The sequence below is a fragment of the Lissotriton helveticus genome, chromosome 9, assembly GCF_964261635.1.
Source record: "Lissotriton helveticus chromosome 9, aLisHel1.1, whole genome shotgun sequence".
In the NCBI taxonomy this organism is placed as follows: domain Eukaryota; kingdom Metazoa; phylum Chordata; class Amphibia; order Caudata; family Salamandridae; genus Lissotriton; species Lissotriton helveticus.
In genome coordinates, this window is record NC_136070.1 from 91472494 (window position 1) to 91494600 (window position 22107).

The following is a 22107-nucleotide window of genomic DNA, read 5'->3' on the forward strand; positions in this document are numbered from 1 at the left end:
AGGTCGAGCGCCTTAGCCGTTAGGCCAACTCCTTTTAATTCATTCAAAAGGAAAAAGAACCGTGCCAGCAAAGTAGTCCCTTGTGGGCGTGTCTGCGTTGTGCTGTGGGCGTGACTAATGCTGGGGGCGTGTGGTACGGCCATCACATCGTGGGCTGTGGGCGTGTGCTGGGGGCGTGACAAACGCTGGGGGCGTGTGTCCGCCCTACATGCCATGTGAGTCGTACATACAAGCACTAATTACGTTGCTGCGCAGCATAAAGGGGCACGCTGGGGGCGGGACACGCTGGGGCATGAGAAACGCTGGCGGCGTGTGTCCGGCCTTCATGCCATGTGAACGCAATTGCGCCGCATCAAGGGGCATGCTGGGGGCATGAGAAACGCTGGGGGCGTGTGCTACGTTCCACCTTTCATGCCATGTGGGTCGTACATTAATCAGAAGATCGTCTGCTGTGGCCGTGTGCTGGGGGCGTGACAAACGCGTTCACCTGGAGGCCTGGTAAGTAACGTTACTGCAGCCTCTCCTGCGCGCTGTTACTGAACTCTCTCATTCAACGAAATTACACGCGCCTGCTACCATCAACCAGGGCTCTAGCCTGGCTCAGGCGGCGGATCAGTACACTAATTACACGCACCTGATAACATCAACCAGGGCTGCAGCTGGGCCTCAAGCGGGGGAACACGCGCCTGCTAACATCAAACAGGCATGCATCTGGGCCTCTAGCGGGGGAACACGCAAATGAGCGTGTCTGCGGGGACAATTACTGCAGCCTCTCCTACTCACTGTCACTCAACTCTCTCATTAAACGGATTTACCCGCGGCTGATAACTCTCTCATTCAACGACATTACACGCGCCTGCTAACATCAACCAGGGCTGTAGCCGGGTTCAGGCGGCAGATCACTACACCAATTACACGCGCCTGCTAACATCAACCAGGGCTGCAGCTGGGCCTTCTCCGTCCCTATTCTAATGAATCCAAAAATTTTGTCTACCGCGAGATTTTAAAATAAATTGCCCTTGCCAAATACACACATTACACACATTCTATTTCATATCCGGACAACGTCGGGACGGGCTGCTAGTTAGTTATAAAAAGATAAAGATCTGGCAGGTCACACACCTACACTTGAAATATAATTCCACTTTGACATTCATAGAAAAGAAAAAACGTTGGTAAGATTGTTCAGTGAGTTAAGCACACATTTGAAAATGAGCATCAAAACCTCTCAAAAGCCCAACCTGTGGATGTTTTTGGAACACTAGCAAGTATATTATTTACATTCTCTTGTCTAAAATGGAAAGATTTCTTTATCGCTCACCTGGCAACTCTTCTTGGAGGTGGGGGGTGAAAGTTTGTGTACAAACTAGAAGGCATGCCTAACTTGGCATAGCAATGTTAGCTAATATCTCAAGTTATTTGAATTAAATCTAGGAGTCACGACTGCAGCAAAGGCTATTATGTACTATACAGCCAAGAAAATACCTGATTCTTGATTTAAAGCGCTATTATCAATCATGTACTTACATTCCATCAAGTACCCTCATCCAAACAAATCTTCAATTCCTTGCGTGTTTATAGCGTGCAGAGAAGCGGTAGGTGCAAGCTCTGTTACAGCCCTCTCCATAAAGTGAGACAGCTATACGCCCTCTCCATAAAGTGAGACAGCTATACATCTTGTGAGAGCTCCTGGACATCTGTCTCCCTCCAGTGGCATAAATAGTTCAGGCCTACTGGCTTTGTTGGAACGTTTCATAATAAACCGATCAAACATATGAAGTCTGGCATGACTTTTTCCTAATGAACTGATGAAACCTATATCCTTTACCATTGGCTTTGCGCCTTACACAACACCAGCGTATTGAAGTGCAGATAAACTGGCAATCATCATGCATACAGGTATAGTATTAGAAATATGTAGAAATATACATTTTGCAGAACAATACACAATCCTTCTCAACGGGGCCTAACCAGAATCATCACTGTGAAAATCCCCAGGTTTTGTCGGAGTCTGTGGCCAACTCCAAAAGTCCTTTGTAATCTGTGAAATATCATGTAACAAAATGCCTGTCTGTAGCCCGTAATACAAGAAGAGAACCTACTGTTAAATGATTTCTGCTTTTCACACTAAATAAGCCAGACCCACTGCCTTTGGCATAGGGTTTTATAATAAGCAGAGCAGATATATGGCATCAGACATAATGGTATTTAGTGCACAAATCAGTCCAATTGCTTGTCACCACAAACCTAGCTCATGCCTACAGTACTGAGCATAACATTTTCCACAAGGGTATCCTCAAGCCCAGACTGAAATGGAGACACACATGTCACAGAAAATATGGATAGTATACAAAATAAATTACAGTTGACAAAAGCAAAATACAATCTCTTCTAAGGGGGTTTAACAATAATTCTCGCAGAGCTAACCTTTTGTATTCATGGTTTGCCACACTGGGGAATCAACACCCTTGCCTACCACAGTAATCTGTGAGATTTCATGTAACAAAATTCCTTTCTGAAAACTAAGATATTTTGTGACCACAATTCACACTAAAATGCCCATTGACATTTAACAATAAATGTCAGGCCTAGGGCCTTTATCATCGCAGTTCATAATAAACAGTTCGCCTATAGCTATGTCATTGGCTTGCCATCACTATCTCTGGTTGTGGCAGAGAAGCTATACACCAAGAGATGTATTAATGCTGAACAGGTTCAGCAATAACACATCTCTTGGTGTTTAGTATTGAGCTTCTTTGCCACAATCAGAGATATTGTCTTCGTTGCTGTTCTGACCATTCATCATCTTGTATATACTTGTATATAGCTTCACTCTTGTATATATGCACTGCACTATACCAGCACTGAGCACCTGTGTCAATTTAAAACACTGGTCACTTCACAATTGCGCCTCACTTTGACAGCCGTTGAAAAATGTGTTTTTAGAAATGGTTGTGAAAACTCTAAAAAAAAAAATAATAATAATAATAATAATGTTTTGCAAGCGAATTGGAGTTTCCTGTTGTATTGTTGTGTTCCAATATTCATGTTGTTGCGTGCTGTGATTTACCCCACTTGTACTCTCTGGCATATTGGTAACGCAGAAAGTTTTATAAAGAAATAACAAGAAGATTCATCTTTACCAACAATGTAATTGTTGTCTCCCCGACAGAACCTAGTTTCTGACCGCATAGTATGCCTCAGAGTGCCTTAAAACAGTTCAGGAGTCACTTTCCTACCCCTTCTTGACTCCGGGGAAACCTAAGAGTATGTATGGTTCAACTAGGCACACTCCTTAAACTTTCAGATTCAGCAGGTTTGGCAAAATCGTATTTCCACCTGTAGAGCACTCAGAAAGGTACTTCCTTTCATCACACACGAGAGTTGCACCTTGCATACATTCTAGGTTGACCTCACATACAGCCATCTAGGTTGACCTTGCCTATAAGCTCGAGGGAGTTCGGAACATTATGGTAAGACTCGTGTAAGGCCATTATAAATACGTCCATGTCTCAGAACTTCATAGATCACTCTGTTGGCTCACTGTTGCACAGAAGATTCATTTCACTGCATGTTGCTTTCTACACAGGTCTTTCTATCTGACTGGTCTGTGATTTCTTATTTGCTGCTGTTCTCCTTTTCCTGAAAGCAACTGTGGTGGCAGGTCCTTCAAAGAGCTGGGCTCACAAGTTTGGAACAAGCTTCCACTTTGTCTATTGCTGCTTGCTGGCTTTTCTTTTTTTAGAAAAGTCCCCTAAGACTATTGTATTTATTTTTATTTTGAAAGTTTTATATAGCGCGAACAAGATCTTTGCAGATATCAGAGCGCTTTACAAGGGCATGGGGATAAAAATACAAAGTAATAAAGCGTATATACAAAGTAATATATGAGGTAGTTAGGTACAAGGTGCTAGTTACATAGGTGGGTCAAAGAACATGAGGTAGGTCACAGGTGAGGTAGTGTTGGTACACAGTGTATAGACAAACAATTGCGTCAATAGTATAAAGTGCAATAATAAGGAGCATATACTTGCTTAAGCGTGTTTAGAATATTTAGAGTTTAAAGGTGGGCACAGTTGAGGTGGGTGTGAGCAGGGTGTATAGTCCCACAGGTGCGACAGTAGTAGGGAAGTAAGGAACGTTGAGGTGGAGAGGGTAAAGTGTGCACAGTCAACCAGGTGCGTCAACAATAAACAATATACATAAACAACCAGGTGCATCAAACATTATAACAAAATACAAAGAGTGAGCGTATACAGTTAAGTAATTCGATAATACGGGTGGCACAATAGACCAGGGTCGGGCAGGACTTACAGAGCAGATTCATGAGTGATACGGAATAATAGATCATGTGTATTTTGCCATGAGGATCGCTTTAACTTCCTTCTTAAAGATTGTGTTGGAGGAGATGAGCCTTGTTTCCAGAGGGAGTGAGTTCCAGATCCTGGGTGCCATTCCTGAAAAGGAGCGTTTATAAGTTTTTTCCTTCCGAAATCTTCTAGGTTTCAGCAAAAGATTGTTTGTGCTTCTAGTAGTTCGGGAGCCACCCGAAATTGTCAGCTTTTGAGTGAGGTAGGCGGGTGAATTCAGGTGCACAGCCTTGTGTGTCATGCATGCGATTTTCAGTTGTATTCTGGCTTCAAAAGGTAGCCAGTTCAGTGATTTAAGGTCCGGGGAGATATGCGAGTGTTTTTTTGAGCCTGTGACGAGTCTCGCTGCGGCGTTAAGGGACGCTCTTAGGGGTGCCGTTGTAGTTAGGGGGAGCCCGCAGAGGGCGGTGCTACCGTATTCTATGTGCGGGATGACTATAGATTGTACTGCAGTTTGGAAGTCTTTGGCAGGAAGGAAGGGTTTAAGTTTTCTCAGGGTATTGATTTGGAAGTTCGCTCCTTTGGTTGCCTTGCTGATGTGCTGCTGCATGTTGAGATTGGTGTCAAGTGTTGTGCCTAAAGATTTTGCTGAGTCTACTACGATGGGCTGTACATTTAGCGCCGTTAGGTGCTTAAGCCATGTTTGAGCCGTGGATATTTTAGCGGGAGGTGAGATCAGGAGGAACTCGGTCTTCAGAGCATTGAGTTTGAGGTGATTCTCAGCAAGCCAGGATTGGGTGTTTCTGATCGTGGTGTTCAGAAGCATGATGTCCTTGGGAGATTGTATTTTGAGATAAAGTTGGGTGTCGTCGGCATACATGTGAAAGTGCACATTAGATGCCTGTAGCAACGTGGTGAGAGGTTCCATAACTAGGTTGAACAGTGTTGGGGAGAGGGAGGATCCTTGAGGGACGCCTAGCGATACAGGTACCGGAGAGGACAGCAGGTTGTTGCTTTTGATTCTTTGTGTCCGGTTGTGTAGAAATGAGGTGAACCACTTTAGAACAGTCCCAGATATGCCCATTCTTGTGTTTAACAGTTCGAGTAAGTTCTCATGTTTAACTGTATCGAATGCTGAGGAGAGATCCAGAAGGATAAGGAGGCAGGTATCGTTTTGGTCTAGGATTTGGAGGGCATCGTACACTATGTGAGTCATGGCAGTTTCGGTACTGTGCCCTGCTCGGAAGCCTGACTGATGAGCGTTTAGGAGATCAAACTTATCTATGTGTTTAGTCAGTTGTAGTTGTATGCATTTTTCCAACAGTTTAGCGAGAGTGGGAATGTTTGTAATAGGGCGGTAGTTGTTTAGATCAGTGGGGTCTGCTGTTGGTTTTTTCAGTAGCGGTGTGACTTGCCCTACTTTGAGGGCGTTGGGGATGGATCCTTGTTGAAGAGAGCTATTGATAATCTTAGACCAGAGTGGGAGAAGCCAAGGGGAAAAGTCTTTTACAGCGTTAGCAGGAAGGGGGTCAGAGAGGTGATTGGAAGGTTTCAAGGTGTTGAGCAGTCTGCCAATTTCTTCTTCGGAGTAGGTGTCAAAGGCTGACCAAGTAGCCTTGTTCTTTGGTTGAGGCACTGCTGTGTGTCGGGGGTTGGAGTACAGGATAGCGTCATTGAGGAGATCGCTTCTTATTCTCTCAGTTTTTTGGATAAAGAAGGCAGAGAAGTCTTCGCAGGAAGGAGTAACGTCCATGGAGCTGAGTGTCTGGGGTTGCTCTTTGGATTGTGTTCTGACTAACTCAAACAGTTTTCTTGGACGGTTTTTAGCTTGGGCGAGTTGGAGGCTGAAGAAGTCTCTTTTTGAGCGTTTTATTTTCCTGAAGTAGGCGTTTCTCTGTTTCTTTAGACTTTTTAGGTGCACTGCAGAAGGGGCTGACCTCCAGGTGCGCTCTGCCATTCGCATGGCCCGTCTATCCTCATTCGGGCTACCGTCATACCATGGGTTGGAAGTCTTCTTGGACGAGATTCTTTTCAGTTGCATGGGCGCCGCCTCATTGATTATTGTGGACATAGTATTGAGATAGTAGTCAGTCAGAAGTTGAACGTCTGTAACGCCGGGAGGGGGAAGTAGGCGATTGCAGCTGTTAGGCGGTAGGGAGTTTGGATTGAGTTTCTTCAAGTCTCTTTTCCACACTTTGTGCTTAGGGGGTTGAACTGAGTTAAGTCTGATTTTTTCCTTGATGAGGAAGGAGACAATATAATGATCTGACCAGTCACAAGGTTGGATTGACTCCAGTTGAATAGCGCCCTCTTTGGAGATGATAAGGTCAAGGGTAGAACCTCTCTTATGGGTCGGGCTATTGCATATTTGGTTGAGATCAAGTGCGTTGAGAAAGCTTTTGAGGCTGTTTACCACTGTGTCACTGCTGTCATTCCAGTGGAGATTGTAGTCGCCAAGGAAAATTTGGGTGTGCTGCCGTCCTGAGTTGGCTGATATTGTATCCATGAGCTGTTGGACGAAGGAGAGATTGTCCCCAGGTGGGTGGTATATAATGTGTAGTGAGCATACCGGTTTGCTTTCGCTGATGATATCGAGGCAGAGGTATTCACAGGAAGTAAGAGAGGGGACGGCCACTTTGGAGACTGAGAGGTTGCTTCTGTAGATGCAGGCAATTCCACCGCCTATCTTTATGGCCCTGTCAAGTCTAATGATACAGTAGTTGGGTGGGACTAGGATATCCAGTATAGGTGTAGAGGAATCAGACAGCCATGTTTCAGTCAGAATGGCTAGGTCCAGTTCCAGGGACATGATGAGGTCGGCGACCTCCGTGGAATGTCTTTGGGCCGATCTGCAGTTGAGAAGTATGCATTTAAGGCTCGGGGTGCAAAGGGTGGAGGACGATTCCGTAATGAGGGGGATATTAGTGAAGTTGTTGGGGACAGCGCCTCTGTTGTTATCCTTTTGGTGCCTGAGGGGGTTGGATATAATCGTTGGGATGGACAAGTTGTTGGTAGCTAGTGGCTTTTGGGGAGCCGGGTCGTACGAGTGGAGAAGGGTGTGTACGTCATGGTCAGAGATCGTGTTGGAAGTGCGTCTGGGGCGATTGGTGGTATTGCAAGAGGGGGTAGAAGTCCAATGTGGGGAAAGATGTGTGATGAGGCGAGTAGGAGGAGAGGAGGAAGTGTTGTTAGGTGTAAAAGGGGGAGTATTGCGCTTGGTAGTGATGAGATTGCAATTGTTATTGCGATTGTTGGTATTGCGAGGGGGGATAGAGGTCCGGTGTGTGGAGTGTTGTGTGGTAGGGCGAGTAGGAGGTGAGAGGGACGTGGTGTTAGGTGCGGTAAGGGTGGTAATGGGGGGGGGTGTCTGGGGTGTGTGGAGAGCAACTCTTTAATGGAGTGTATTTCTTCTTTCAATTGGAGGAGGGTAGACATAATAGTGTCCAAGGTGATGATGGGCGCGGTGTTGGGGGGGGGGGGGTACTGGCGCTGAACCGGCGCATACGTTGACAGGGGGCAGTCCGGGTGGAGAGGCGGAACTTATGAGGGTGTTGGGGGCGTTAGCGAGAGGGTAGGTGTTGGGAAGCGCATCCGTGCTAGGGGGGGAGGGGAAAAAGGGGGCGATGTGAAGGCTGGCTGTTGTGGGGGAGGAGGAGGGATATTGAGGAGTGAGCGAGGGGGGTGGGAGGTTGAAAGAGGGGTGCAGGCTAGGCGTGGCGGGAGTGCTAAGTGTGGGGGGGGCGGAAGTCGGAGAGAGAGTCATGTTGTGTGGGGTGTCATTGGGGGAGGAGGGGTGCTCTGAGAAAAAATGTGCGGGGGAAGGTACGGGAGTGCAAAGTGTGGAGGGGGAGACAGGAGGATGAGCGGAGGTAAGAAGGTTAGTAGGGGGGCTGGGAAAGCGAGTGGTGTGTGGAGGGACCAGGTCTATGTCTGTGAACTATATATTCTACTAATTCCTTCCAGTCTCCCTTTCCTTTTTTCCTTTAATTTTTTGGGCTGTTCTCTTTTTTATTTCTCAGTACCATGATCCATATGGATGATAGTTATGCTGTATAAATGAATGAATAAATAATTTTAAAAAACTGCCCAAACCCGCACGAAATTCGTAAACGGAACAAGGCCATTTTCTGTCAGGCTTTCTGAAAACTGTAGATTTGAATTTGTAAATAGCTGTTACTCTCATCTCAAGAATACATTGTATTTACATGTATTTACACAACTTTAACATGCTTACAGAGCGTTGTCTCGTCATAGCCATTAGGAGATACGGCCATTTCTTGAAGGAGGGGAGGTTTTCAAGTCGATACGTGTCCCTAGATGCAAAGCACTGAATGTCTAGTATTTGCAATATGAAAACAATTGCACAAGCAGAACTTATCTGTGCAGTCTGTACCTTCCAATTCTACGTACAGTCAACAGAAATTGGCAGTTGCATAACTCGCCCCTCACTCTTCTGCCCTAAAACATCACAGTCTCCATCACTGGTGTAACTTTAACAGTCTGGGAATACAATATGAAACTCCTATGCTTTCCTTTGATGTAGTCAAGACATTATATTTAAAGGGCCTGTTAATTGGTTTGATACTAATGTTAATATAGAGTTGCAGGTAAAGCCTTCGGATGAAGTTCGAGATCTTTAGACCTTCTTACACAATTTTCCCATTGTATACTCCTTTTTTTACCTTGTGTGCTTGTCTTGTAGGTTTACAGCATCCTGCGCCATGTGGCTGAGGTCTTGGAGTACACCAAGGATGAGCAACTGGAGAGTCTGTTCCAGAGGACTGCCTGGGTTTTTGATGACAAGTTCAAGAAGCCGGGATATGGAGCCTATGATGCATTTAAGCATGCAGTTGGGTAAGGGTATGATGCTTGTTCTGTTGCGTGCCCCTCAGAAAGAAAATGGCTCTAATTTTAAACAAGCATTTGCAATGCAATAGGTCTCGCATTTACGCGAGTTTAAGCTATTGGTATTGTAATTAACAATGCCTTTTATTTATGTAAAACACAACCCTCCACATAGACGTGTCCTCCAGGCAGTTAAATACAGCGTTGTTATTGTGCCCATTCAAATAGTGGCCTTTCAGCTGATACTCCTATTCAGCGGGAGTCAAGCAGCACGGAATGGTCATCGACGTGGGCATCTGCCAAACAGGGAGCGGTGTAAGAGGAACAGCATATTGCTGCTGGGTGCTCAGAGTAAAGGCCTTGACGTGCATGGCATACATCACCCCGCTGGAGATGGAACACCGTCTACAGCAGAGTAGCCAATGTTCTGTTTGATCAGCCTGACTCACTTATCTCAGAACCTGACTCCCCAGTTATAGAGCATGAGAATAAGTGTTAGTGGAAAGTGAGGGGCAGAGGTATTAGCACAGAGTGTGGCGGAAGCGAAGGTAAACCATGCGCATAAGTTTAAGTGGCAGAGAGAGTGCGGGGCAGAGTGAAAGGCAGGGCAGGGAAAAATATCAGGATAGGTGGCAGGATAGAGTACAGGGAATAGGGAGAGGCATGGAGAGGCTAAAATATAAGGATAAGTTGCAGTATAGAACAGAATACGTTACTGTCGTATGTTGAAGCAAACGTAAGCGAAGAAAAGCAAAGTCAATACTATGTGGTACATAATAAAACAGGAGGGAGTTAATAAATACTAAAAGGGAGCAAGCATCTAGGCGCAAGCAAAGGTAGAGCACGTGCATATGTGTAAGTAGAAGGAGAGAGTGGGACAGAGGGACAAGCAGGGTGAGTTAAGTATATGAGAATAAGTGGCAGGATAGAGTGGGGGAGCAGAGGGAGAGGCATGGTGAGTTAAAATTATGAGGAAAATTGTTAGGAGAGAGTGCGTGGCAGAAGGAGAGGCACAATCAATTAAAATGATGAGGAAAATTGTTAGGAGAGAGTGCGTAGGCAGAGGGAGAGGCACAGTGAGTTAAAAATATGATGACAATTATTAGGAGAGAGTGTGGGGAAGAGGGAACATAATACGTCAGTGTTGTGCGGTAGGGCAACCAAAGCAAAGTAAATACTATGTGGCAGATAATAAAACACGAGGGACTTAATAAAGACAAAGAGGAAAGGAGCAACTAGGCGCAAGGAAAGGTAAAGCGTGTGCGTATGATTAAGTGGCAGGAGAGAGTGCAGGAGAGAATTAAGAGCAAGGCTAGGGAATAATAAAAGGATAGGTGGCAGGACAGAGTGTGGGGTACAGGAAGAGGCAGGGGAGGCAAAAATATAAGGATAAGGGGCAGAACAGAGTGCAGGACAAAGGGAACAAAATACGGAGTGTTGTGTGTTATGGCAAGAAAAGCGAAAAAAAAAGTTAATACCATGATGTACATAATAAAACACGAGGAATTTAACAAACATAAAAAGGGAGTAAGCAAACAGGTGGAAGTAAAGGTAGAGCGTGTGCATATGTTTAGGTGGTAGGACAGAGCGCGTGACAGAAGAACAATAAATCAAGCGCTCAGTGGGAGAGTGTGAAAGCTCCTATCTCTACAAAGGAGACACCAGAGAGGAGACGCCATGCGTGTGCCCATCGCCTGTCCGGGCGAGCACATGGTTTGTCTCACTTCGCAAGCGAAAGCGACAACAATAGAGGGTCGCCAAGCGAAGCTGCTGCGCTGCATTCGCTAGGCGAGACCTAAAAATGACCCTATCCACATGGCCGGTAGTAGTAGATGACTGCAGGGCTAATTTTCAATTTTACCCATCTGCTTCTCTCCATTAGCCTTCTGAAGTATGAAATCATTGTTATCTTCACTGACTGAATACAGGAAGTGACTACAATGTTTGTGTTTTCTCATCTTCACTTTGAGTCCCTCATCCAGCACAGGGAACTGTTGTTCTAATAGATGTATTGTGGGTTTTATGTCAGAGTATGTTAAAATATCATTAGTGGATTTGAGCAGGCGTTCTGTCTCTAAGCCCATCTAATGCTTCCACTGGTGGATTAGGCGCTCCTTTCGAATGAACCCTAATCAAATAATTTCTAAAACCCTACTCTATCTGGCCTCCTAGTCGTACTTTGATAATACACACAATGGTTGGCAGGCTATTGGCCTCGTGGAAAAAGACCAGTAGTGCCTGCCTTAAATCACCCTACTGTTCGTACACCTCAGAACAAGTACTAAACTTTTTTTTAGATCCCTTTAGCAGCCTAGCGTAGATTAGATGGACCCCTTTTCCCTTCATTAATCTTCCTCCCAGATCTCCGTTCCATTTTCAGTAGGGAATGACACTTCTAAAAGAGAAAACGTAATTAGTTTACACCTTTTGTGGCATCTCTGCTTCCATTGGTTTTGCTAGGGCACCAGTGTGGCATGGATTCAGTAAAAGACTAATTCGTTCAGACTTAACCGCAGCTGTTCTCGGAAAGATTTAAACTTATCGTACAGGAAATCTTGGTTCTAATCCTCACTTCGACATGGGACCAAAAGAGCTTGAGATTCTGAGCAAATTGCATTGTCTCCCCATGCCTTCTATCATTAATCTGTATTTGTTAGACTAGAAAAAAACAAATTGTACTCTCTGTCTCAGTTACATTTTGCCAATACCCATGGCAATATCACAGTGGTTCTTTTTTTCTTTCTTTCTTTCAACTAGTCTAGTACACGACCCTGCCGTGCAACATTGTTCTCTAGGCACCACATTGTGTTTGAGGTGCTCCTGTTGCAATCAGATCTTGTCTGAAGAACACTTCTCTGTTCAGAGAGTTAGAATCAGACTTTATCAAATACCCAAAATATAATGTATTCAACTGTATAAAATGTATCATTACTTTTTCATGTACGATTGAAATGATTGATGAATCCAGTCCTGTTTAGATTTATTTCTAAATATATTTACTCTTCTGTGGATTCTTTTTCTGATGTTTTATTACTTCCCTTACATAGGATCTCGAGCTCAGAGGTGATGAGTGACTTTTAATGTCAGTATTTTATGATGTTTGTCAATATTGAGCATTCTTTACCAAATGTAGAAGGCTGTAATGTGGTGAAACAAGTACCTAATATGTATTATTGGGTTACAGACTACAGTTCTGAGCTAAATTTTGTAAACCTGGCCAGACAATCGTTTATGCAATGTAGGTAAGTGAAAGTATGCATCGCCTGACTTTCATGTGACACTTAAAAAATGTAGGTTCAAAATGGAAATTCTTGGAAGATGAGGACCGCAGCTTAGAAGGCTAGTCTTTCCACTTTTATGTAAAGAATATTTCTTAAATGTTTTTATATCGCACTATTTTCCCTGCTTAATTTTGATCTTTTCTCAAATTGAGATCCAACAGGGAGTGTTTTGCCATCTGCTCACCAGGGCGCTTGTGAAGTTGTGATGACTGATTTAGAGGGATCGCACAACACCGTTTTGTCCTGTTCTTACCCTATGGGAATAAAGGAGTTTTGGTTTGATGTTTTAAAATGGAGGTCTGACTGAAATTGGTCATAAACAAGGTGGTCGCTGTAGCTAGCCACAATGTAGAATCAGTATTAAACATTTTCGCTTTTAAATGTATAGGTTTGCCATTTATAGGCACTATTGGGGTAATGGATGCTTCAGTGTTTGCCATTCAGGTAGGATGGAGAAGTACAGAGTGAACCTGTGTGAAAATCTTAAAAGGGTCACACTTTGGATATTGAATTTCCAAAACTGTCTCTTCTGAAAATGTAGTGTGGTCTGTGCAGACCCAATTGTACTTAAGGGCTTGGGTTTATCTTTTCCAGTGATGGAAAGTCAAAGATGCAGTGTGGGATTACATGTTCATGGATTCTACTTATGCTATTCTGTTTTGTGTTTTTATCCATTTCTGTTTGTAATAATTCTGCACTATGGAAGGATCCTTTGGGATGCACTAGTTCAGCAGAAAAAAGGGGTATAAGAATGTATCTTAACACCGACCCACTTATTGAATCCGTTATTGACGCCATAATGTAGTTCCAGTGTTATGGATACAACCATTCCTCTGGGCCTAGGATCTATATTATTTTACATCTACACCGTGTAGATATGAGTGTTGTTGTATCCTAGATTTATGTGGAAGGCATGTGACTATCTCTGAACACGGTTTGGTCCACTTTTGAGATATACTCTTCTACTGTTGCTTTCCAGTTTTCTTTCCAAATCAAATGATGAATGTCCAATAAAACAGATGTGCGCTGTGGCTTAGTTGTAAGCTCTGTGGTACCTAGATGGGAAGAATATCTACCCTGCCCCCTTATATAATGTGTTTTACTAACTTTATGACAGGGGACTAACTCCCCAAGTCCTGTAATTGCTGCCAGCAACATTTTTCTAATGTTTCTGGTAGGCAATCAAAGAGCTGCTTGTAGGGAAGGAGATGAAAGTATTGCTCTTGCACGCAGGTAGCTGCTTTTCCAGCATGTGAACGGGGTGTGGTTGGAAGAGCGCTATCTTGTTTTTTGTTTTTTAATGCTATGTGGAAAGTATTTCCACGTCTTGCTTATTTTATTTTATTCTCTGTGTTAAGTGTTTCCATGTCGTGGTTGATAACCACCAAGATGTGGTTATCTTGTCCTGGGACACAGTGCTTTTAAAGTGTGGTGGATGAAGAGGTGTTATAGATAGGTGGGTTTGAGCAGCTCTGCAAGTCAGTTTATGGTATTGATTATGATGCTCCATAAAGCTGGTTACTGCACTGGATTGTCCATTCTGAGTTAGTTAAAAGTTTATGGTCCTGAGTAGGCATAGGTTGTTTACCTAGACATCCAAAATAGCAATGATGCTCAAGTTATGCAGTTCGAATAGGGTACTAAAATCACCATCTACTAGCTTCCTTTTGAATGATGTATTAGCACCATCAGCAGAAAGGTAATGTTTACGATTCCAAGCTTCACTCAACTCAATGTGTCAGAGTTGGGAAAATCCACCACTCACAGCCATGGTCATCAAAGCACATACGTATGGTAGAGCCTCATAGGTATGTATGTAATAATGGAGGTGTGGTAATATGACAGTTTGACATTTAGTAAATCTCAAACAGATTCCATTGCAGTTGAGTCTTGGCCAAAGAATTCACTGCCATGATTCAATGTAGAAAAGCCAGGCACAAACATTTTTGGAAAAACCAATGTTGGTGAAAGTCTCTTTTTTGTCACAGTACTACCTGGAGCTCATGCAGACAGATCGGTATCCACATAGATTTAATGCGTGCATACTTGTTAAATAAGACTGGCACACAGGCCAGTGGTGTTCTCTCCTCTGTGTGGACTTAAAAGGTGCATATGCAATCATTTAGCTTCATCCCACAATCATGATGGGATCCAGCTGATGGGTGTGTCTGTGATACTGGGGGCGTGCAAGCTTAGGAGTTCAAGATGATCGATAATGTCAAAAGCGCGGATAGATGTTTATTTTCATTTGTTTGTTTGAAAGGTTTTATATAGCGCTGGCTAGACCCGGAGGTGGCTCAGTGGTTAGAGGCGGCAGACCCGGAAGCTGAGATCAGCCGTGGACCAGGGTTCGATTCCCCGCCTCGGCGGGTCTCGGGCTCAAAAATTCCACGGACTTGACAATTCTCGCTCCGGTGCCTACTCGACTCACGGGGTCACACTCTGCGACTCTGGGCAATAGCTTGCTTAATCTCCACTACGGCCCCTCGCGGCGGGATGCCTGGCTTTCACCTTGTGAATACCCTGCCGGGGTATCTCACAGGGGAATACCAGGACGGGTTCCCTAAGCAAGCGCCTTGAGACCCCTGGGTGATTCGTGCGCTATATAAATCGAAATACATTTACATTTACATTTACATGATTATCAGACCATAGTTACAGGTTACATCGTTACAAAGGTTACACAGTTATTAGAGCATAGCTACATAGTCACATATTAGGTCAAGACACGCAATAAGGACAATATGCGTAAGGGAAAAGCAGGCAAGGGGAGAGATTCATTGGAGAGGGGGTAGAAGCAGGGGAAGTAGACAGCGAATGAAGGAGGGAAAGAGGAGGGGGAGGATGAGAGACACCGCATGAACGAAGAGGGGTAGGGTGACGGGGGCATAAACCGGTGGACGAGTAATAGCTGCGTCCAAAGTCCAGTAAGCTGTGATCCCAGGGGAAGTGGTATCATTCCCCCAACCCCGTTGCGAGAGGCTCCCTTTACGCAATGGACTCTCTCAGAGGGGTCTCTGAGACTCCAAGGCCTACCTACAGGAACCTTCCTCAAAAAGGACAGAGGGAGTGCTTTGGCAAGGGGTGCATACCATGCCTCAACTGTGAGTGTCTCCCTTGGCTCTGTGGACTCTCTCAGAGGGATCACTGAGACTCCAGAGTATAAGTAATTGGATCTTTCCCCAACAAGGGGAGAAGGATGTGATCAAATCAACAAGTTTGTCCCAACATCTTCCTCATCTGCAGTTTTCCTGAAATCCAAGAATATCCACACAGATTCAGCTTCTCTCACATACCTAACCTGCTCAGTAAGAGCCAAGGCTGTACTTTGATTCACTGACGTATTGTAGCTTTCTACAGTAAACTCAAGGTGCGAAACTGGTCTAAAATTGGATACAACTGTGCTGTTGAGGCTTTTGCTTCTGTCACAGATCCTGTCACTGAAGAGTTTATATTTATAGACTATGGTTATTTAATGCTGCCCTCGTTAGAAAGCTTTGGCAGACAGATTTCATGGAAAAACAAGGAGAGGGCGAGGGAAAGAAAAGGGGGTACGTCCTGATCCCCAATGTAATGCTAGACTTAAACAATGTGGACAAACCCACCATGCGTATGTATTACAATCACTATGTGTGGTAAGTACATGGACCCATTAGGTGTACTTAAAAGACCCCTCACACACTAACCTAGTTGGTGTCATGCTTCATCATTGGGGTCCCAACCGAGTGGCCGAGTGCACCCCAGTTGTGCTACGATGCCTGATTACAGCGGAGCTGGTGTGATGCAGATATGTGTTGTGACGTGAATTGATTATATTAACAATCTCTCTGAGAATCCTTGCCTGTAGACTTTATTATTGGCGGCTCAGGATATGGTACCATATGGCTGCCACCTACATTAAAATTTAATTGACAACCATAATGGCTTTTTAAAACCACTCACTATTTCTATTTCACGGGCCCCCACTTAGTCTAGAAGTGCATCCCTGTTGTCAGGTGTATGCCTGCCCTCCATCAAACCAAGTTTTTGGTTTGACTGATCAGTGATGAAGCATGACACCAGGTGGTGTGGGAGACCAGTCCGTAACTTTTAGTGAGATGTCCTCACTTTTCTAACACTGTAAAAACCTTGATCACTTAACTGGGAGCGGCTCGTATGTGGCAGATTGCAGTGCCTGGCTTTCGGTTGGAAGTTGTGCTAAGTGCCTCAGCTGGCTCACCAGCTTCATTGATGTTCTAGAATCATCAATGGCCTCATTTGTTAGGTCATGAGCAATGCATGGGGACAGGTAGAGTTGTGGTACCCCCTCATAAATAGCACATTGGCAATGTAGAAGTATACCATTTCTAAAGATATAATCAACTGGCTTCAAATGTTCTTTTGGCTTCTGAAAGATGTATAGGATGGTTTCATTTTCTTGGATCTAGGGTAAATATATGCTATGCAAATGACAAGGCTTTAGTCTGGCAAGATTAGCAATGGTTGGGGTGTAGTTTGAAAGATCCTTTGTAAGAAGCTAACAAAACTTGTGACTGCTTCAAGGGAGAGTGTTGTCACCTTTGTTTGCCTAGGTTTTGCATTTTGTGAGGAAAAACTGCACACTTTGGTTTTCATTGGTGGCAGCCTAGCAAAAACAGCCAGATTGTTTACCCTTTAAGATGACATCAGCCCTGGGTTACTTAAATGTCCCAGAGAAACGTTCCTCATGCTACAAAATATAATAATTTAGTTTCCCTGCCATTGACACTCCACTATTGAACCAACGTGCTTTTGAATCCCCCTTCAATTGAGAAATATTTTTTGGTAAGTAGTATAGTACCATGTGAGCATTTGCTCTGCACTTATTGGTAGAGAAATCAGTTAAGTGGGAAAATATGCTTGCATTTATTTCTATTCCTTTTTTACTGCTTATTGCGCCCATTTTGATCAGAAAGTAGGTTACAATTGCCTCGTATTGTCTTAGAGTAGTTGAATTATATGACTTTTTGTTTACTTTGATTGAATAATACCCAAAGCGTAGAGAGAGTGATTGAGAGGATGGGTCAAGAAGAAAGTTAGATGTGACCCTGACACAAAGCTCCACAAGTTAAACGTTCAGAAAGTGATACAAAATATTTGTTAATATCTCCAGCCTCCTCAGCCGATACCTGTATGGCCTAAACCAATCCGTTACATTCTTCAGTTGGTACCACGCTCAGCACTGCATTAGTATCTATAGTTTGGTCTCCATGGCCCCTTTGTTAGGTTACTCCCTCACAGAGTACCGCAGAGCTGGCCGTTATGGTGAGTTCTCCCTACAGCTCCCAATGACACTGTGCGTGTGCCCTTGTTATGAAAAGTTGCCAATTGATGAGTTACCCACTTTCGGTTGTTTTTTCTTTTCCTCCCATTGCCTGATTTTCAGCCTCCATATTGGATTCTTCCCGATTTTACCTCTTTGCATTCTTGAACCTGTAAGCTTTCATTGTGTATGTAAGCACATCTAGTTTGGTAAACTGCCTGTCTAGCTTGTATCCACATCATAGTCCTCTGAAACTTTCCATTTAAAATACTACATTCTCCATTGGTGCAGAGAAGGAGTTTGACCAAGTCCACTGGCCGTTTCTGTACAGGGTACTAGCCAAGTTGATATGGGAACGCGGTTCCAGACATGGATAAGGAGTAGCAACCGTTAACCCAACGCCCGAGTCAGTCAGTGGCACTAACTCCGGCCTTTTACAATCCACCGGGGGAATGCGGCATGGTTGCCCCCATCCTCACTCCTCTTAGCCATGTATATGGAGCCGTTGGAAGAACACATCTGGGCAAACCAGCAAATTGCGGGCATCGCTATGGAGACCAGTCTCATAAACTGGCCTTGTATGTAGATGACTTTATGGTGACTCTCACCGATCCACACAATTTGAACCTGGTGCTCCTGCAGGAATTGACTGCCTTTGGACATGTGTCCGGTTTCAAAGTCCATGTACAAAAATCCCACATTCTTTATTTATTTTTTATTTATTTTTATTTTGAGAGTTTTATATAGCGCGAACAAGATCTTTGCAGATAACAGAGCGCTTTACACAGTCAGGTGGAAGGGTAAGGGAACAAGGGGGCATAGTAGGGAGGTAGATCATCAAGTTCATGTACATAGCAAAAAAAAAGAAAAATTACGTAAAGTACAGGTATGAGGTAGCACGGCCTAGTTGGAGCGTAGGCCATCAAAACGTTGTGAATAATACCGAAATCGATAAAAAACTGATATGAGGGAGCAAGGATCTAAGCACTTTAGACTAATGAGTCCAGACACACGTACATAGGCATATATAGGCTATATCATAACAGAACACAGATAATACTGTTCGCAATGTAAATCACACGAGTTGTTCAAGTGTATTTAGCCATAAGGATACTTTTGACTTCTTTCTTAAAAAGAAGGGAGGAAGAGATGAGCCTCGTTTCAGGAGGAAGTGCGTTCCAGATCCTGGGCGCCATTCCAGAGAAGGAGCGTTTGTACGTTTTTTTCTTCCGGAATCTTCGCGGTTTCAACAGAAGATTGTTTGTGCTCCTGGTAGCTCTGGACCCACCGGACATTGTCAACTTATGAGTGAGGTAGCTGGGTGATTTCAGGTGTATAGCCTTGTGCGTCATGCAGGCAATTTTCAGCTGTATTCTGGCTTCAAGAGGCAGCCAGTTCAAGGATTTCAAGTCAGGGGAGATATGCGAGTGCTTTTTTGATCCAGTGATGAGTCTTGCAGCCGCATTTAGTGACGCTCTGAGGGGTGCAGTTGTCGTTAGGGGGAGGCCACAGAGGGCCACGCTGCCGTAGTCTATGCGAGGGATGACTAGAGCTTGTACTGCTGTTTGGAAGTCTTTTGCTGGGAGGAAGGGTTTCAGTTTCCTCCAGGTGTTTATTTGGAAGTTCGCCCCCTTAGTAGCCTTGCTGATATGCTGCTGCATGTTGAGGTTGGTGTCGAGTGTTATGCCCAGGGATTTTGCTGAGTCCACGATGGTCGGTTGGACATTGAGTGCTGTTAGGTGCTTAAGCCATGTTTGTGCGGAAGATGTTTTCGTGGGAGGTGAGATTAGGAGGAACTCAGTCTTCATAGCATTGAGTTCGAGGTGGTTGTCAGCCAGCCAAGATTGGGTGCTTCTGATCGTTGAATTCAGACTCAGGATGTCTTTGGGGGATTGTACCTTGAGATATATTTGCGTGTCATCAGCGTACATGTGAAAGTGTACATTGGATGCTTGTAACAGCGTGGTGAGAGGTTCCATAACAAGGTTAAACAAAGTAGGGGATAGGCAGGAACCTTGCGGGACACCTAACGATACCAGTACTGGGGAAGACATCAGGTTTTTGCTCTTGAATTTTTGAGACCTGTTGTGTAGAAAGGAAGTGAACCAACGAAGCACAGACCCAGAGAAGCCCATTCTTGTCCTAAGGAGTTCGAGTAAGTTCTCATGTTTCACTGTGTCGAATGCTGAAGAGAGATCAAGAAGGATGAGGAGGCAGGTATCATTTTGATCTAAGATTTGGATGGCGTCGTCAATTATGTGAGTCATCGCGGTTTCAGTACTGTGCCCTGCTCGGAAGCCTGATTGGTGTGGGTTGAGGAGATCAAACTGTTCTATGTGCTTTGTCATTTGTAGTTGGACGCATTTTTCTAAAAGTTTGGCGAGAGTGGGAATGTTGGACGGTAGTTGTTTAGGTCCGTGGGGTCGGCAGTTGGTTTCTTCAATAAAGGTGAAACTTGTCCAACTTTGAGGGAGTCCGGGATGGTTCCTTGTTGTAGTGAGCTATTGATAATTTTAGTCCAGAGTGGGAGTAGCAAAGGGATGAAGTCTTTTACGGCGTTAGCAGGAAGAGGGGTCAGTAAGGTGATTGGATGGTTTTAGGGTGCTGAATATTCTGTCAATTTCTTCTTCAGAGTAGGTGTCAAAAGATGCCCATGACGCATTGTTTTTTAGTTTATTTGGTGTTGAGCAGTTGGGTATTGAGTAGATGCTTGCGTCAATGAGGAGGTCGCTCCTTATATTGTCAGTTTTTTTGTTAAAGAAAGCTGAGAAATCTTCACAGGAAGGAGTAGTGCTCATGATGTCGACAGCTGGGGGTTGTTCCTTAGATTGAGATCGGATTAGGTCGAACAATTTACTTGGACGGTTTTTCGCTTGGTCTAGCTGCATTCTGAAGAACTCTGACTTTGAGCGTTTTATTTTCCTGAAGTATGCATTTCTCTTTTTCCTCAGAGTTTTGAGATGCGATGTCGAGGGAACTGCTCTCCAGGTGCGCTCTGCCGTTCGCATAGCCCGTCTCTCTTCATTGAGACTCCCGTTGTACCAGGGGTTTGATATCTTAGTGGATACTCTTTTCAGTTGCAATGGAGCGGCCTCATTGATTATTGAGGCCATGGATTTGAGATAGTGGTCAGTTAGGTCCTGAATGTCAGTAGCGTCGGTGGGGGGGGGAGTAGGATATTGCAGCTGTTGGGGGGGTAGAGAGTTTGGATTGAGTTTCCTCATGTCTCTTTTCCAGACTTTGGGCCTGGCGTATTGTACCGGGATGAGTTTTACTTTTTCCTTGATGAGGAATATGATAATATGGTGGTCTGACCAGTCACAAGGTTGTATTGAGTCAAGTTGAGTGGTGCCTTCTTGGAAATGACCAGGTCGAGGATAGAGCCTTTGTCATGTGTCGGGGTGTTGCAAATTTGAGTGAGGTTCGAAGCGGTAAGGAAACTTTTGAGGCTATTAACTACTGCGTCACCAAAGTCATTCCAATGGAGATTGTAGTCACCAAGGTAAATTTGTGTGTTTTGCCGTCCTGCGTTGATTGATATTGTGTCCATGAGTTGTTGGGAGAAGACTATGTTGTCCCCCGGGGGGTGGTACATGATGTGTAGTGAACATACAGGTTTGTTCTCACTGGTGACATCAAGGCAGAAGTATTCACAGGAGGTAAGAGAAGGAGCGGTGACTTTGTTAATAGAGAGGTTGCTCTTGTAAATGCAGGCGATTCCGCCACCTGTCTTGTTGTTGGGCCTGTCAAGTCTAGAGATGCAGTAGTTGGGGGGACTAGGATATCCATGATAGGATTGGAGGCTTCAGTTAACCATGTTTCAGTTAGTATGGCCAGGTCAAGGTTCCTAGACAAGATGAGGTCAGCGACCTCCGTCGCGTGTTTTTGGGCCGATCTACAGTTGAGAAGTGTGCATTTGAGTCTGGGGGTGCAAGGGGAGGTGGAGGGTACCGTAGCGAGAGGGACTTTAGTGAGGTTGTTGGGAACAGAGCCTCTGTTGCTATGCGTGGGGTGCCTGCTAGGGTTGGAGAGAATCGTAGAAATGACATGTGCGTGGCGGTTAAGCTGTTTTGGGTTGCCGGGACATATGTGCTGAGTAGGGTGTGTATGTCGCGGTCCGAGAGAGTCTTGATTGCGCGCTGGGGGCGGTTGGCGGTATTGCGAGAGGGGATAGAGGTCCAATGTAAGGGGCGGTTAGGAAGTGTCTTGATAGTGCGCTTAGGCCTGTTGGAGGTATTGCGAGAGGGGATAGAAGTCCCATGTAAGGGGTGCCTAGGATGTGGGGGGGAGTTGTTCATTCGTTGAGAAGTGGTCGTGGGGGGGGTGCGGGAGGAGTAACTCTTTGAGCGAGTGGAGCTCTTCTTTCACTTGGAGGAGGGTGGTCATGATT

At 44.6% G+C, this 22107-nt stretch overlaps 1 protein-coding gene across 1 annotated transcript in view; it reads left to right on the plus strand.

The window, feature by feature from the left end:
• The window catches only part of EIF2S1 (eukaryotic translation initiation factor 2 subunit alpha), a 187740-nt gene that overhangs the window by 60270 nt on the left and 105363 nt on the right, over window positions 1-22107 (plus strand). Inside the window, exon 4 of the mRNA XM_078659540.1 lies at window positions 9013-9164. Within this exon, the coding sequence (XP_078515666.1) occupies window positions 9013-9164 (152 nt within the window). The remainder of the gene's footprint in view (window positions 1-9012; window positions 9165-22107) is intronic.